The following is a 13919-nucleotide window of genomic DNA, read 5'->3' as shown; positions in this document are numbered from 1 at the left end:
CATTTTTGACAATGAAAGGCAAATCGCTGACTGAATGTCTTATGCTTCTGGAAGATTGTAAGGAAGCCCATTTAGCCGAAGGATATAATTAAAAGGGCTTGATTTAAGTGTTTCTTTCAATTTCAACTTCATATAGTTTGTTTTCCCTTTAATTATTATTGGACGAAAGTCCAATTTTCATCTGAAGTATTTCCATAGGCCTTAGTGTGGATTATCTGCATTCATGCTAATGTGTCCATGTTCAGTATGTTAAATACATAAGTGAAGAGACTATAGTGGTTTGCGTTCGTCTGTCAAGTTAAGGTGTATCCATAGTGTAATGTTTTAAGAATCGTCAATGTCATGTCACATTTTGACTTGTAGTTGTGGGTGTGTCATCAGGTTGGAGGCAAAAAATATTGATGGGCTATCTTGAACAAAACAAAATCCATGCTGCAATTAAAATATTTTTGAATATTGAATTGCGTATGTATTATTGTGAAAGGCTGAATTTTGTTGCTTCAATGAAGACAGAGTCACAGTATAAGTGAATTTATTTACAGTTACAAGGCCTGGAAGGCCAATATATACAGTATACCGTCACCTGATGCAAACTACTTTTGTACAATGTGTAAATAAACCATTACAAAATGGGCTCTCTACAAAGGGCAGATTAAAATATACATGAATGTACAGAAAGTAAAATCATTCATTTGTACAATTTATTAATTTTCTTTTGTACACAAATGTTCACACCATGATCTTTTTTAGTGTCTGTATTCCATCTACCGATGGGAAACTAGCCTTTTGAATTATAAAAAAAACTAAAACGTGTCACGTTTTTAAAAGTCGCTGAACAATAGTGTATATTGACATAGTCCTGTGGCGAGCCTTCTTATGTCTTCGAACTAGCTGGCATTCATTTGGGCAGTGGTTATTTAACTCTAGTCTTTTAGTCAACCGTGCTATATATATATATATATATATATATAAAAAAGAAAACAACCTTAAATAAGCTTAGCGAGACTAAAATCTCTCAACTTTGGGTTTTCATCGTCAAGGACACAGAAGTGGAAAATCTAAAGGCCCAATTCAGAATGTATTTGGTTACAGGTATAATGAATTGTAGTTTTATACCATATGACTTTTGTAAATAAATGAGTCTTAAACACCCCCTTTTTACTGTAGATGGAAAAGGTAAAGCCTTGTGCTTCACTCTGACATGTTAAAATATTAAGGCCCAGACAATTTGCGACTGGCATAATGTAGCTAAATAAGCCATGGGGAACATGGGAATGGCAATCACTATGGCGGTGACAATTAATGAAAATATTGGGCTGAAGTCTTGGTTAATTTTGTCAAGTCTGTATGTACAGTAGTTTGCCAGCCAAAGCGTTTCACTTTGAAGCCCACCTACTACTATACTGTAGAAAACACTTTTCATTCAATGAAAGCTATAGTGCGTTAAATTGTTTAACTACACACACATGAATGCATCACATGCATACATGTGCAGTCAGAAAAATGCAATGATAATAATGATTATGTAGATGTCTAAATCAGTGACTTGATAAGCATTTTCCGTGATGACTGACAAGTATTTTTCAGCTCTCCACATTGTAATTTTGATGATACAATCAAATCAACAGATTTGAGGCATTACGTCTCTAACTCGTGCCATAACATTCATGGATAAAATACCACATTCTGTCTGCATTATCACTGAGGTACTCAGTGACTCCTTATTCATCGTGTTCATCACAGGTTCATGTACTGCTCAACATTCTGTTATACTGTCGTAACACAGGCATACGCTTTAACCCTTTGCATTATAAGTTTAACATTCTGAAGAGTCCAAACAATGGCTATTGTTATGAATGTAAATGTCCCCTCCGTCATACATCAATACTATGTAATGCAACAGGGTTGTGGCCCATACATCAATATTAACAAAATACTGGGCTGTTAATTTCATGGTAAAATTTGGATCTCAGAGCAAAACCAGTTGAGAACCACTACCTAAGAAATCAAAATACTGTCAAATGTCTTAGTCACAATGAACATAACGCAATTGTCAGTTGAAAAAAAAACATTTTAGTACTGACCATGCCACTGATACTAGAGAGTCTCAGTGCTCGTGTCACTTTAAAAAAAAAATAGAATATACGACATCCTCACCTTTTACAATCTCAATTTTGTCACAACCTGGCTTGAACTGACTTTTACCCTGGGGAAGGACTGAAAGGTTACTCAACCTATCCGCCAAGCAGACAGGGGGACATGACACTTTTGCAAGCAAACTGTTTGTCTTTTAAAACTTCCATTCCAAACAAACATTAACTATCAATGTAGGTAGAACCGAATAAGGTCAATAAACTGAATTTGAGTATGTCAATCCTCATTGTTCCCCCCCCATGACGGTGGTAATTTTCTCATCCCACATGTACCTTCATGCTTATAAGCACAAAGAGAGACATGACAACCATTAGTAACACTGATATTTGTAACCAACATGTACAACATACTGTTTCACTGGAGACCACAGCATTTCATAATATTGTAAATGTGAAGACATTAGAATATTTTCAAAATAATTGTAAACATTAACAGAATTGACTTTTACTTAATGTAACGGACATCACTTCAGAAGTTAATCAAGTCAAAGGCTCAATTGTGGTTTGGACAGCATGTGTATATTACAATTTGATGCAGACCAAACATTATAGATAGCGTAAAAGAGATTCTAATATTGTTTAAAATGTACACAAAAACTGTGCCATTCTCGTCAACATTTTCAGAAAAAAGGGGGAAAGAAATAAAATAAAAATGCCAGAGAGAATTGACTGATTGCAATTTAGTTTACCAGGTGGCTGAGGGCCCTACAGTATGTGATTCCTATATGGAAGCAGCTCAGTGCCGCAGAAGGCAGACGTTTCCCTTCATTTGAATGAAAAAACACTGGTGAGTCTGGTGACTGCTCTGCATACATATGAAACTGCTGTCACTGCTGTCACTCAGTGTCGGGTGAAAAGAAGGAGACGACACATGTTTGTCTACACCGGTGATTCTCAACTTTTTGAATTTCAAGTTTGATATGCATTAGGTCACTAATGCATATCAAAACTAATGCATGTGATAAAAAAAAAAAGTATCTCTGGGATCAAAATCTACACTGTAAAATCTCCAGTGTTTATTTAACTAAATCTCAAGAGCTACACACCTGTGAGGGTCCATTCGGAACCCCTGGTGGTCCCCAGACCCGAGTGTCTACATTCTCAGAAGAAATTGGTAAAACGACTAAGACTTAGAAAAAAGGAAATGTGTCTGTGTGTACACATCCTAAGTATGCAGAAATGCCACCAATAAGCTCATCAGACTCATCAGACCGTGGGCATTAGGATACCATATCCGACACATAAAGGGGAATAAATAAAGCGTACGTACTTTGTATAAATAGAATTCATGTTAATTAAAATATTGCTGCTAATATTCTTCATGTGTGACTATACAATATAAATGTTGCATTTAAAAAAAATCTACTGTTGTGTGTATATACAGTACTGTGGCATTATAAGTAACAATTTCTACAAGACTTCAAATCAAAATAAGGTACCTTGCCATATGAAAGTGTGTAACGTGCTCTATGGATACCAGACAGAGTGGTTATCGTCCAAGTTATTAATGTGTCGAATTTGAAGGGAAACAAAAGTCCAGCTGGGTAGTATTAGCTCGTTAGGACTGCTACTTGTGGTGTCTCTGCCAAATTCTTTCCAAAAAGGTTACAGAGTTGACCAAACGCCTTGTGGTTTTATATATACGGGACATTCACAGTTTGAGAATTTTCCTGAGCTATGCTTTGAGACTGGGTGGTGCGAGTGAGTGACCTGCGACCGTTCGTCATGGCGATGAGATGAGTGGTTATGCAGTTCGAGGCATTAACGTCTTCACGTTCTTAAAGATACGGCTCTCCAAACGTCTTGCGACACTCCATGACGCCGGTGCTGGGAGGTCGATCACAGTTGTGGGTGAGTTTGACCTGGCCGGGGGTGAGGCGGTCATACGCCAGTTTGTACTCGCGGTCGAAAGCATCTGATGAAAGAAGAGGGTTCACAGACTTCATGAAGCACTATTCAAAAATAACCTCACAATGAGTAGTGTGGATTGATTTAAATAATCACTCCCGTGGGAAGTGAGGGGCGCTTTTGTCATCGTACAAATTAATATATTTATATTTAGCGGACATTTGACCTAATTTCTCCTTTCATTGTCAATGGCAAATATTGAGACATGTGGGGACCAAAGCTGTATATAGGAGGGGCTAGCAACCCTCAAAAACTAAAACTAAAAACACTGTTGTAACTTGGATAACATCAAAACTGAACCCACCGATGTCGATGTTGTCCTTTCCCAAAGCCACAAGCGACAGAAACATGATGTCTCTGTATAAACTCCTGTGAAAGAAAACAAAAACTGGAATCAACAATTAACAAGTAGGATCCCTAAGCTTCTAGTTCTTGGGAGTAGTTATTTTTAAGCATGCACCCTCTTGCAAAATGATGACATATCATGTCAGTAGCAAAGGTAATAGTAATATAACTCTCCCCCTCCCCCCAGTATAAGCACACTGATGCACTGACCTTTGTCTCTTGACACCCAGCGTTTGTCCCAGCAGGTGGAGGAGTTGTCCCATGGGGCGCGTGACATCATTTTTCTGGATGCTCTTCACCACGTCCTGCAGGAGCTCCTCACTAAATGGTCTCTCCTCCTCCCGGACGGTCCGTGCCAGAGGGTAGCCCACATCTACACACATATTATTGTTTAATGTGAGTTAGTTGTATCCAGTATCTAGTATTAAAAGGCGGACATTTAAGAGAGAAACCCACCCTCAAATACTTGACTGTACTTGAGATCTGACGACACACAGATGTTTGCCAACCATGCTATGATATATGTATATTATATAGATATAATATGTATATAATATATACCCTACTACTGAAACAAGGCTAAGATTATAAAAAGCCTGCTAGTGCCACCTAGAGGTCTTGCTCCTCCTCACACCCCAGGTAGAAGATGGGAGATATTATGTGACCTGAGGCCGATTCTAAAAGTAGTAGTACAAGTACATGAACCCGTGCATTTGCGTCCTCTACCGATATTGACGTCAGACTTCGGTGCTCTATGCTTAAAAACATCAAAAGGGGTTCCCGTCCTGAATGGATTATAGTGAGAGAATTAGAGCCAGTAGTAGGATTCATCCTGCAATTTGCCTAATCAATCTTGAGTATCTTTTGGCCAGACACGGCAGTAATTTGAGAGATTTTGTTTGTGAGTAAGGTGTTAAAGAGACACACGGGAGCCCTACCACTGAAAACAAAACGCCTGCGGTCTCCGAGGCTACCCCACCACTAACGGGGCTAAAATGATTAAATAGAACAAACCATTATACCCTGCCTCAATTCACCGTGACATTTCAAGTGTGATGAAAACCAGTGAAACCTGTCTTACTAATAGAAGTGCACAAAACAACAATCACAACATTGATGCATTGTCTCCATACAAATGAGGGCGGAAGGGGGAGAGTGAGCTAGGAGACACACGGATTACTACAGAGAGAGAGAGACAACAAACAAAATTATGACTCATCTGTGGGTGTACACAGCAACACAAAATGAACACTCACGGTCTAACAAAAGAGTACAATTAAGCCCTGAAAGACAGAGAGAGAAAGAGCAAACAGAAAGGGGGGGCTGTTAGCAGATGGGGTTAGCTCAGAGCCGTCTCCACAAGATCCCTCTGTGTTCAGCAGTAAACACTCACTAAAATGTACCAATCAACAATGGTTATTATTATTATTAGTCACTGTCTCATCATTTGAGTCTTTAATGTTGGTTAATTTTACAGCAGAGTGGCTTAATCATTCCACTGTGGTTGCTATTAAAAAAAAGCAGAATCTGCTTTGATTGCATTTGTTAATGTGCTAAAAGAGTGACTTTGAAAGCTGTCTCCCTGTGCAATGTAAGTCAACAAGGAGACCAATCTGGAGTATAAATTCTAATCAAAAGAGCAACTATTGAATATATCTCACCGATATTTGGAGTTACATCATGATGGCAAGGGTAACTATACTGTACACAACCCAAACCTCTACCGAAGGAATAAACCCTGTTATCTAGTCCATTTGTAGCAGTTAACTCCTGTCACAACAGTCAGCATGCAATCTGTGATTAAAGTATCAGTGTGACCCACTGTGTGTGTTCCAGAGGATGTAGAGAGGCTGGATGGAGTCCTGGTGGAGCTTGAGATTGTCCCACAACATCTGGATCAGCACATGCTTACTGTCCTCTGACATCCAGTGTCGTGGAATCTGGAGAGAGAGACAGAGAGGGAGAGGGAGAGAGAGACACAGAGAGAGAGAGAGAGAGAGAGAGAGAGAGAGAGAGAGAGAGAGAGAGAGAGAGAGAGAAGAAAGTGATATTTAATAAAACACTGCATGGACAGCAATGTCGCAAGCAAAACGTGATGAAGCGACAAACAGAAAAACAGAGAGGTCAATGTAGTATTGGTTGGTCAAGAAACATTTCTGAGGGTTTAGCTCTGAGCTTTAGGACAAGGGGGATCCTGCTGTGGCCTCCTCACTTAAAGGTCTTATATTTTTGGTTGATCAAGTTTAAAATATTGCAATTCAGTATAAAGTATTTCTGACACATGTAATTTATTTTAATTAACTTCTATTCACGAGTTGCTCGAGTTAATTAATTGTACACTTTCCCTGCGATTCGCGAGTTGCCCGAGTTATGTTTTCATTGTTTAATCCATGTTTTTAATCAGTTTTAAGTCGTGCGGGCAATCCACCGGACAGAACACACACACACACAAACACACGCTCGCAGAAAGTAATAACGATAATGAAGAGATAAATAACGGGCCATCCTCTCTCCAGTACCTGGGAGCCCGTGTTGCAGTGGTCGGAGGTGAGGATGAGTCCGGGCAGGTTGCTGGGCAGGTCCAGCCTCCTGAAGTACCACAGCAGGTTCCAGTAGATGATGGGGTGGTGATCCACCACGCCGGCCTCCGTGATGGCCCCGTCGCCCTCGTTCTCCAGCAGGCTCTCCAGCTCCTTCCACAGCACCAGAGGGCTGAGGTAGGGCACGGTCACAGGCTCTGGGTTGTGGAGACGCCACTCCATGCTGAGCGGGTCCTGTGGGAGAGATAAGGGGAGGCAGAAGTAAAATACTCCATTATTCAAAAGTGCAGATTACAAAGTAACCAAATGGACCCTGTCACGGGGCAGCCCGTGCCCTATAGACTAAAGAGGAACAAACAGGCATATACTACTACACAGCTGCTTCCATTTAACAGCAAGCCGACTTGGAGGACTTTGTGACTGGACATTAGTGTTGCATGTTCTTATTTTATTATTTGTGCAAACTGTGACAGAGCAGCCTCTGTCAGAGTAATATAACAATACACATTCACTGTATTGTCTCTGTATGCCTGGTATGTGTAACAGGTTGATTCTCAATCCCACAGAACGTGCACATTCTGCTGTGACATGTGAATTAATATACTTGTGTTTATCTATGCAGATGCTGTAGTTGGGAAGCTGCCTTGATGGCCTGAAGAGAGCTCTGATTGCTTGTGTTGTTAAATGCCTTGTGATTCGCTGACTGCTTAGCCAGGGGTGGAGTCAGGAGTCTATATAAGGGGGAAATGGCTCAGTAGAGATTGTGCTGCCATGGGGAGAGGTTGACACCAGTACCTCTCTGTTCCAGTTAAGTTGTGTTATGTTGTTTGAGTTGTTTTGACTTTTTCTTTTCTTTACTTATTTCACTTATGTTGTCCAGGCCTGGAAGACATTAAAACTTTATTTCTCACCTGCAAGTCTGCCTCATGTCCAATCTGTCATTTTTAAGGTTTTATTACTGACAAACAGCCGGTTCACAATCCTACTTGGTAGCACAAACAATGAATTATAAAAGGACACAAAGATGGTGCGGGGGTTTTAACAGCATTTCTGTTGATTGGGAATTGTGTTTAATTATGATTGTTTGGCACCTGGCTCTCCTGCAGTACTGGTGATCCTCTTGATTGAGGGGGGGAAGGCACCAAGTGCTATAGTGCAGGAGGGGTGTCTGTCTTGTGTTTCAAGAGCTCTTGTGTTATATGTTCTCTTATGTGGTACCTGAAATGTATTTGGAATAGATTTAGTAAAACCGTATATAATTGTATAAATCAACTCATGGGCCATAGTTTGCCTTATTTGAGTTAAGTGATTACCAATTAGTTCTGTCTTGGTATGGTCTCACCTAGTATAAAAGGGAGGCTGCAGGATGCCGAGGTTGAGTAGGGGCTTGGGCAACAAGCAGGTAACACCCAGGGAGAGCTACTAGGGGTCCCTTTTTGGTGGCAGGGTACAGTGTAGCCTGTACAGTATGTGGCTCTTGGTCAGCTCATATCCTTTCTTTCTTTCTTTCTTACTCAAAGCTTATGGTGTCTCTCTCAACCTGCTCCACAGGTACACGAGCCAGGCTGATGACCCCAGACCCCCAAGCTCGGCTTCTTCTCAGCCCTGAGTCCATTCTCCTGTGACATGCAGTGAAATGCTGGACCCTATAGAGCCTGCGCCCTAAATCTCTGACCACTGCACTACACCAGGATGCTATGTGCAGACAGTACTACTAAACATCCAAGGCTGAGTGAGAAGAAGGCAGCCAGGGGAACGAGGCTGGTGCCATTGATACTCGGAGGAAAATTACTGGCCAGCTAGCCAGATGTATGGAGGATGGAGATGACTGGAGACGCCGCTGGACGTCTCATCTCTATCCATGGGTTCCAGAGTTTGACAGTAAGGAACAAGGTAGGAACTTTGTTTTTGCTTCTTTGCTGCTGCTTGTATTGTATGCTGCTGTGTGCATACTAGTAGTGTGATTCCAGCTGGTGTACTATTACTGTCATTTTTGGACCCAATGACTGGGTGGCAATGAAATATGTTCGGTAACTGTTTGTGGCTCTGGAATCGAATGCTGATGTGAATCTACAGTTTGTATGTTGTGTTGTATCTGCCGTTGACGGTATGTGAGTAGGCAGTATGTGTTATGTTATCACTTCAATAATCCTATGAGTGAATTCGTTTTTCTGTGCTAGAGGTTTTGGGCTTTGACATAACTGCCAATTATTCCAAATGTTCATTTTCAATTGAAGACTGATACATACACGTTATGTGTGTTGTGTTGTGGTTGCTGAGGGTCATTGTGAGTTATTGTGACAGGGTGGCTATATTGGTTCATGACTGGCATGGTGGCAAATAATGTCTGTAGTCTTTCTTTCTTTCTTTCGGTCCAGGGAAAAATACTTAAATTGATGCATTCAAATGTGGCTGTATCCAACAAAAATGTTGTGCTATTGTTTTGGTCCAGCTCATGAATGTAGTCTGTGATAGTGTGATTAGTGAGTAACAAGGAAGAAAAGAAAAAACCCTAATCTTAACCCATGGAATGGTGAATGAACCCCCACCATATTGTGTCAGGTAGGTCTATGATGGACCCACCCGACACAATAGTGGTGGTCGTCCCCAGGTTGTTCCAAGTCAGGATGGTGGTCCCTGGGTCAAAATCAGTTGACCCAGGGAAGTTTGTGCATTCTGCTGAGTCAGGGTTTGTCTTAGCCCCGCAAGCAGAACCCGAATGTAGTAAAGTTTCTGACACTTTTATGACTTTACTGCATTGGGTCCTGCTTCACGCTAGGCTGTCGCCAGTTACGCACAAACAAATACAATGTAAACACGCCATGAGACGGACTTCTGCGCGCTTTTACCATGGTTATTCATGTATTGACTTACGAATGTGCGAACTATAAGTACCTTACATACCATACCGACACATCTCCTGTGTCGCGGAAGCCGTTAAGTATTTTTAATCCATGATTGATTAAAAATGTCGCTTCTTCCTACCTTGTTTATTGACACCTCATTGTACCGCCTATCTGGCTAGCTAGTGGTGCTACAGCTATGACGGAGCAGATCAAAGGCAGGGACATAGCCCGCAAAGCCAACCGCACATCGGGAGGCGGTACAATAAACGGTAAATAAACAAGAAGAAATCAAAGCGACATTTTTAATCAAACATGGATTAAAAATACTTAACGGCTTCCGCGACACAGGAGATTTTATCAGAGGTATGTAAGGTACTTATAGTTCGCACATCCGTAAACAAACACAATAAAAAGCGTCGTAATACCGCGCCGATCGACTAAACTATGAGTTTGTGTATATCCGCGTCCCAACAATCGCATTGAAAAATCTTAGCGTGACCAGGAACCCTACGGGTCAGCCCGGTTCGGTTCGGATTGGGCTGACCCAGGGGGTTCCGAGAGGGGCTAGGTTTGTCTGTGCTGCCTTCAGCAAGAGAGGGGATGTAACTTGGCGGGCGGGCCCCCGCCGTGACAATTATAAGAACTCTTCGTCTCTGCCTGCAGGGCCCTATTTAAACTTGCATCAGTCAATTTCAATATAAATAAGCAGTGTCTTACAGTGGTTTCGTCGAGGCGGCTGGGCAAGCTGCCTGAGGTGGGCATACAGTGGTTGATTTTGGGCGTGTTCACTACCGGGCTGAAGGCGCTCACGCTCCGGACCATCTGAACCCCGGGGGACAGCGCCCCCTGTCGGCGCTCTGTTGGGATGTCTATGCACTGGGCCATGGTTGATCTGATCCTGGAGAGAGAGAGAGAGACAATATCATTACTATCATTACTCACTCTTAATCACAAACGCACACAAATACACAGATGCAACCAACAAGGTAATTAGTAACTAATTGCAACCATTATCCCAATGGTACAGGTTTTTTGCGAACGCAGTGAGCACTTACTATGAGACCTAGCAGATCATGTCTGTCCGTGCGTGTCCCCCCCCCTTTGTGCCCATATATGGAGCTGAGTGATTTGTTTGTGATTGATGCAACACACTCCATATTTGGACGTATAGCTGCTTTGGGGACTCCTTATATGGTTATGGCTAAGAAAAATAACTTAACTTAAAAAAATAATAACTTAAAAATAATTCTTAAAAAAACCCAAATATGTACGAGCTGCGTTCGCTTCCCGCGTTTGCGCGTCTTACTGGTATCTGTCAACTGTATATGGCCATTTTCACTTTAGTCAATTACTCACTTCCTGTTTCAGATTATTGTGGGCACCCCTTCTAGGATGTTTTAGGATGACCCAAGGGACATGTGTGCCACATTTTATGCTTTTTGAAGATTATTTTGGCGTCTTTTGAGTCAATCGAGTCAACACTGTATAGGTGGCCACTTTCAATTTTGTCAATAATTCACTGCCTGTTTCAGATTATTTTGGGCACCCCTTCTAGGATGTCTTGGAATGACCCAAGGGACATCTGTACCAAATGTCATGCTTTTAGCCGCCGCGTAACGATTCCGACAATAATATCCCCTACTAAACTGGTCAGTCCAGAGTCCTCCAGACCACTGCCAGCGGTCTCTAAAAGCATTTTGTTGCAAGGAGTTGCGCTGGGGAGGACTGGTCTGCATTACCTTCCATTCCTTGAGTCTAGGATATCAACCCTGGGGGAAGGGGGAGAGAGGGCCATGGTGGGACAGGGGGTGGACAGTGTGGATGTCCCTGTATCCATGCCTGTGGATATGGAGTAGGAAGACGTCCCTGCCTCATCGCCAGAGGGGCTGTTCTTCAAGAATAGTCTAGTAAAGAATGAGACAAGAGGGAGAAAAAATAACAGGTATTAGAGAGGTATTTCTTTTCAAGCTAATCCATGGAAAAATGCTCATGCATGAATTGTGACTTTGAAGCACTGAGGAAACTGTTAGGGAAACATTTTTCCTTTTATTTTATCATGATAATACAAATACAAGGAAAAATGTTTCCCTAAGTCTCCGTCTATAGAAGTTTTTACTTCATTTTGTTATACAGTGAGCGAGTCGTGTTCGGTCAAGTTTTACCTGGTTTGCTCTCTAGTGTTACTCAAGCACACCACAGTACAAATAGTACCTAAAATCTGTCTAGAACCCATTTTGGGCGGGAACCCCTTTTGGTGTTGGCATTATGTTTGCTTTAGCTATTGAAAAATAGCAGATCTACAAGCTCGAGCTTGTAGGTCTGCTATTTTAGAAAAATCGAAGAACGACTGACATAGAAACATAGCTTTTTCAGAAAACTGTCAGGATGTAGAAGACATTTTTAGAATCTGATCTCAGGTCAAAATGGGTTAATAGGTGTAGATTAGATATAGGTGTAGTTTAATAGGTGTAGGTGTGTTCTAAATATTGTATTTATTTATTTTTCACTCCCTTCCATGTGTACCTTTGCTTTCCCTGCCAGCTTGTATTCAGCCCATAATTGTGTGCGTGGGGTGTAGGTGTCATAAAGAGATTTGTTGCCACACTGGGTCCTTGTTAAATGTGTCAAGTATGCAGCTCGATCTGCCAATGCTTGTAATACTTGCCATGTTAGTGCTGACATCATACATTCATGTAATGAAGAATATTACCACGCAGAATGCCAGAGCTAGTGTGAAAATGTGAATATAATATTGTTGGACATCAGCTCTATGAATTACATTTGTTATTACTACGTATTTCAACTGTCTACTGATAATCAAAATAAGACATTTAAACCATTCTAACCACCTGCTGCAAACAATAACTATAAACCAAATTAGTGAACTTTCACTGGTTTCCTATAGGGTCCTTCCGTGGTGAGTGGGCATTTGCATGGTTTAACCCATTTTGGGGCGGGAACCCCATTTGGTGTTAGCCTTATGGTATGCTTTAGCTATTGAAAAATAGCAGACCTACAAGCTCATAGCGTGCCACCGAGTGGCGCGCTATGAGCTTGTAGGTCTGCTATTTTTGAAAAATCGAAGAACGACCGACATAGAAACATAGCTTTTTCAGAAAACCGTCAGGATGTAGAAGACATTTTTAGAATCTGATCTCAGGTCAGAATGAAAACTGTCAGGATGTAGAAGAATTTTTTTAGAATCTGATCTCAGGTCAGATTGTGTTAAGCATGCTGTACCTCCCAGGTCCTCGCGTGTCCCTAATCTCCACATTGAGGAAGGGGAGGAAAGGGTTCCCACAGAAGGGGCAGGTGGTGTTGAGGTTGGAGTCGTCTGCCGTCCAACCCGCCATGATCTCCTCGTCATACACGAGGCCGTCGCACGTCTTACAGCGCGAACAGCTGGATATCAGCAGCTATAAATGGACCAGAGTTCAACAGAAAGATAAATAAATGCTGCATTAACTGCATTTATTTAAGCACCTTCATTCAAAGTGCTTTATAATGTGGATAGCATTCCCTCCTTCATACACACAGACCAAGGCACCAACCTGCTCATATAGGGAGCAGTCTTGCCCTATAGCCTTGACGACCATGCAGTCTCATGCAAAGGTTAAAATGTAATTTAGATAGCATGTTATTTAGACAAATGCCAGGTTAATTTGTTGGCCTGGCATCCTATAGTTTGTCTATAGTTTCAGTGTACATATTATTTATTCTTTGATATAATAATGGTTCTTGGTTTACCTATGACCCTAGATTACCGAAGCTGTCTCTATATGCATTTGATGTATTACCTCGTGTTTACCCTGCTTACTGTAAATCGCTCTGGATTAGAGCGTCTACTCTAAGTGCCTAAATTGCACACATCCCTGGAGATAGATAGATAGATAGATAGATAGATACTTTATTTGTCCTTTCGGAATTTTGTTTTGTGCACAGCAGTCATCAGGATATACATAAAACATGCAAACAAACAGATCACACAGTACATAGACAATAAAGAAACAGTGCTAACAGAAGGCCACCAGTCATAGTTCCAAGAGGCATCACATCACACTTTATGCACGGAACTGAGATGGGGCCTGCTTGTTCATAAGTCCTATACTTATGGGAACAAACGATCT

The 13919-nt window shown here is 41.5% G+C and overlaps 1 protein-coding gene across 6 annotated transcripts in view; it reads right to left on the bottom strand.

Moving 5' to 3' along the window:
* Positions 1-515: 515 nt before the first annotated feature.
* LOC308317438 (C-myc promoter-binding protein-like) overlaps positions 516-13919 on the bottom strand; it is a 70967-nt gene continuing 57563 nt past the window's right edge. For 5 of the 6 annotated variants that reach the window (XM_080766430.1, XM_080766433.1, XM_080766432.1 and 2 more), the window contains 8 exons: positions 13033-13208; positions 11532-11696; positions 10510-10690; positions 6926-7180; positions 6229-6346; positions 4617-4779; positions 4366-4430; positions 516-4068 (listed from right to left, as the gene is read on the bottom strand). In XM_080766430.1, coding sequence (XP_080622556.1) covers positions 3932-4068; positions 4366-4430; positions 4617-4779; positions 6229-6346; positions 6926-7180; positions 10510-10690; positions 11532-11696; positions 13033-13208 — 1260 coding nt within the window. In that variant the 3' untranslated portion in view covers positions 516-3931. The remainder of the gene's footprint in view (positions 4069-4365; positions 4431-4616; positions 4780-6228; positions 6347-6925; positions 7181-10509; positions 10691-11531; positions 11697-13032; positions 13209-13919) is intronic. The other variant, XR_013964257.1, reaches the window with a different exon arrangement.

Source organism: Protomyctophum bolini (assembly GCF_963924005.1).
Source record: "Protomyctophum bolini genome assembly, chromosome: 1".
NCBI lineage: Eukaryota > Metazoa > Chordata > Actinopteri > Myctophiformes > Myctophidae > Protomyctophum > Protomyctophum bolini.
Note: the sequence above shows the minus strand (reverse complement) of the source record. Positions and strands in the feature narration are given on the sequence as shown.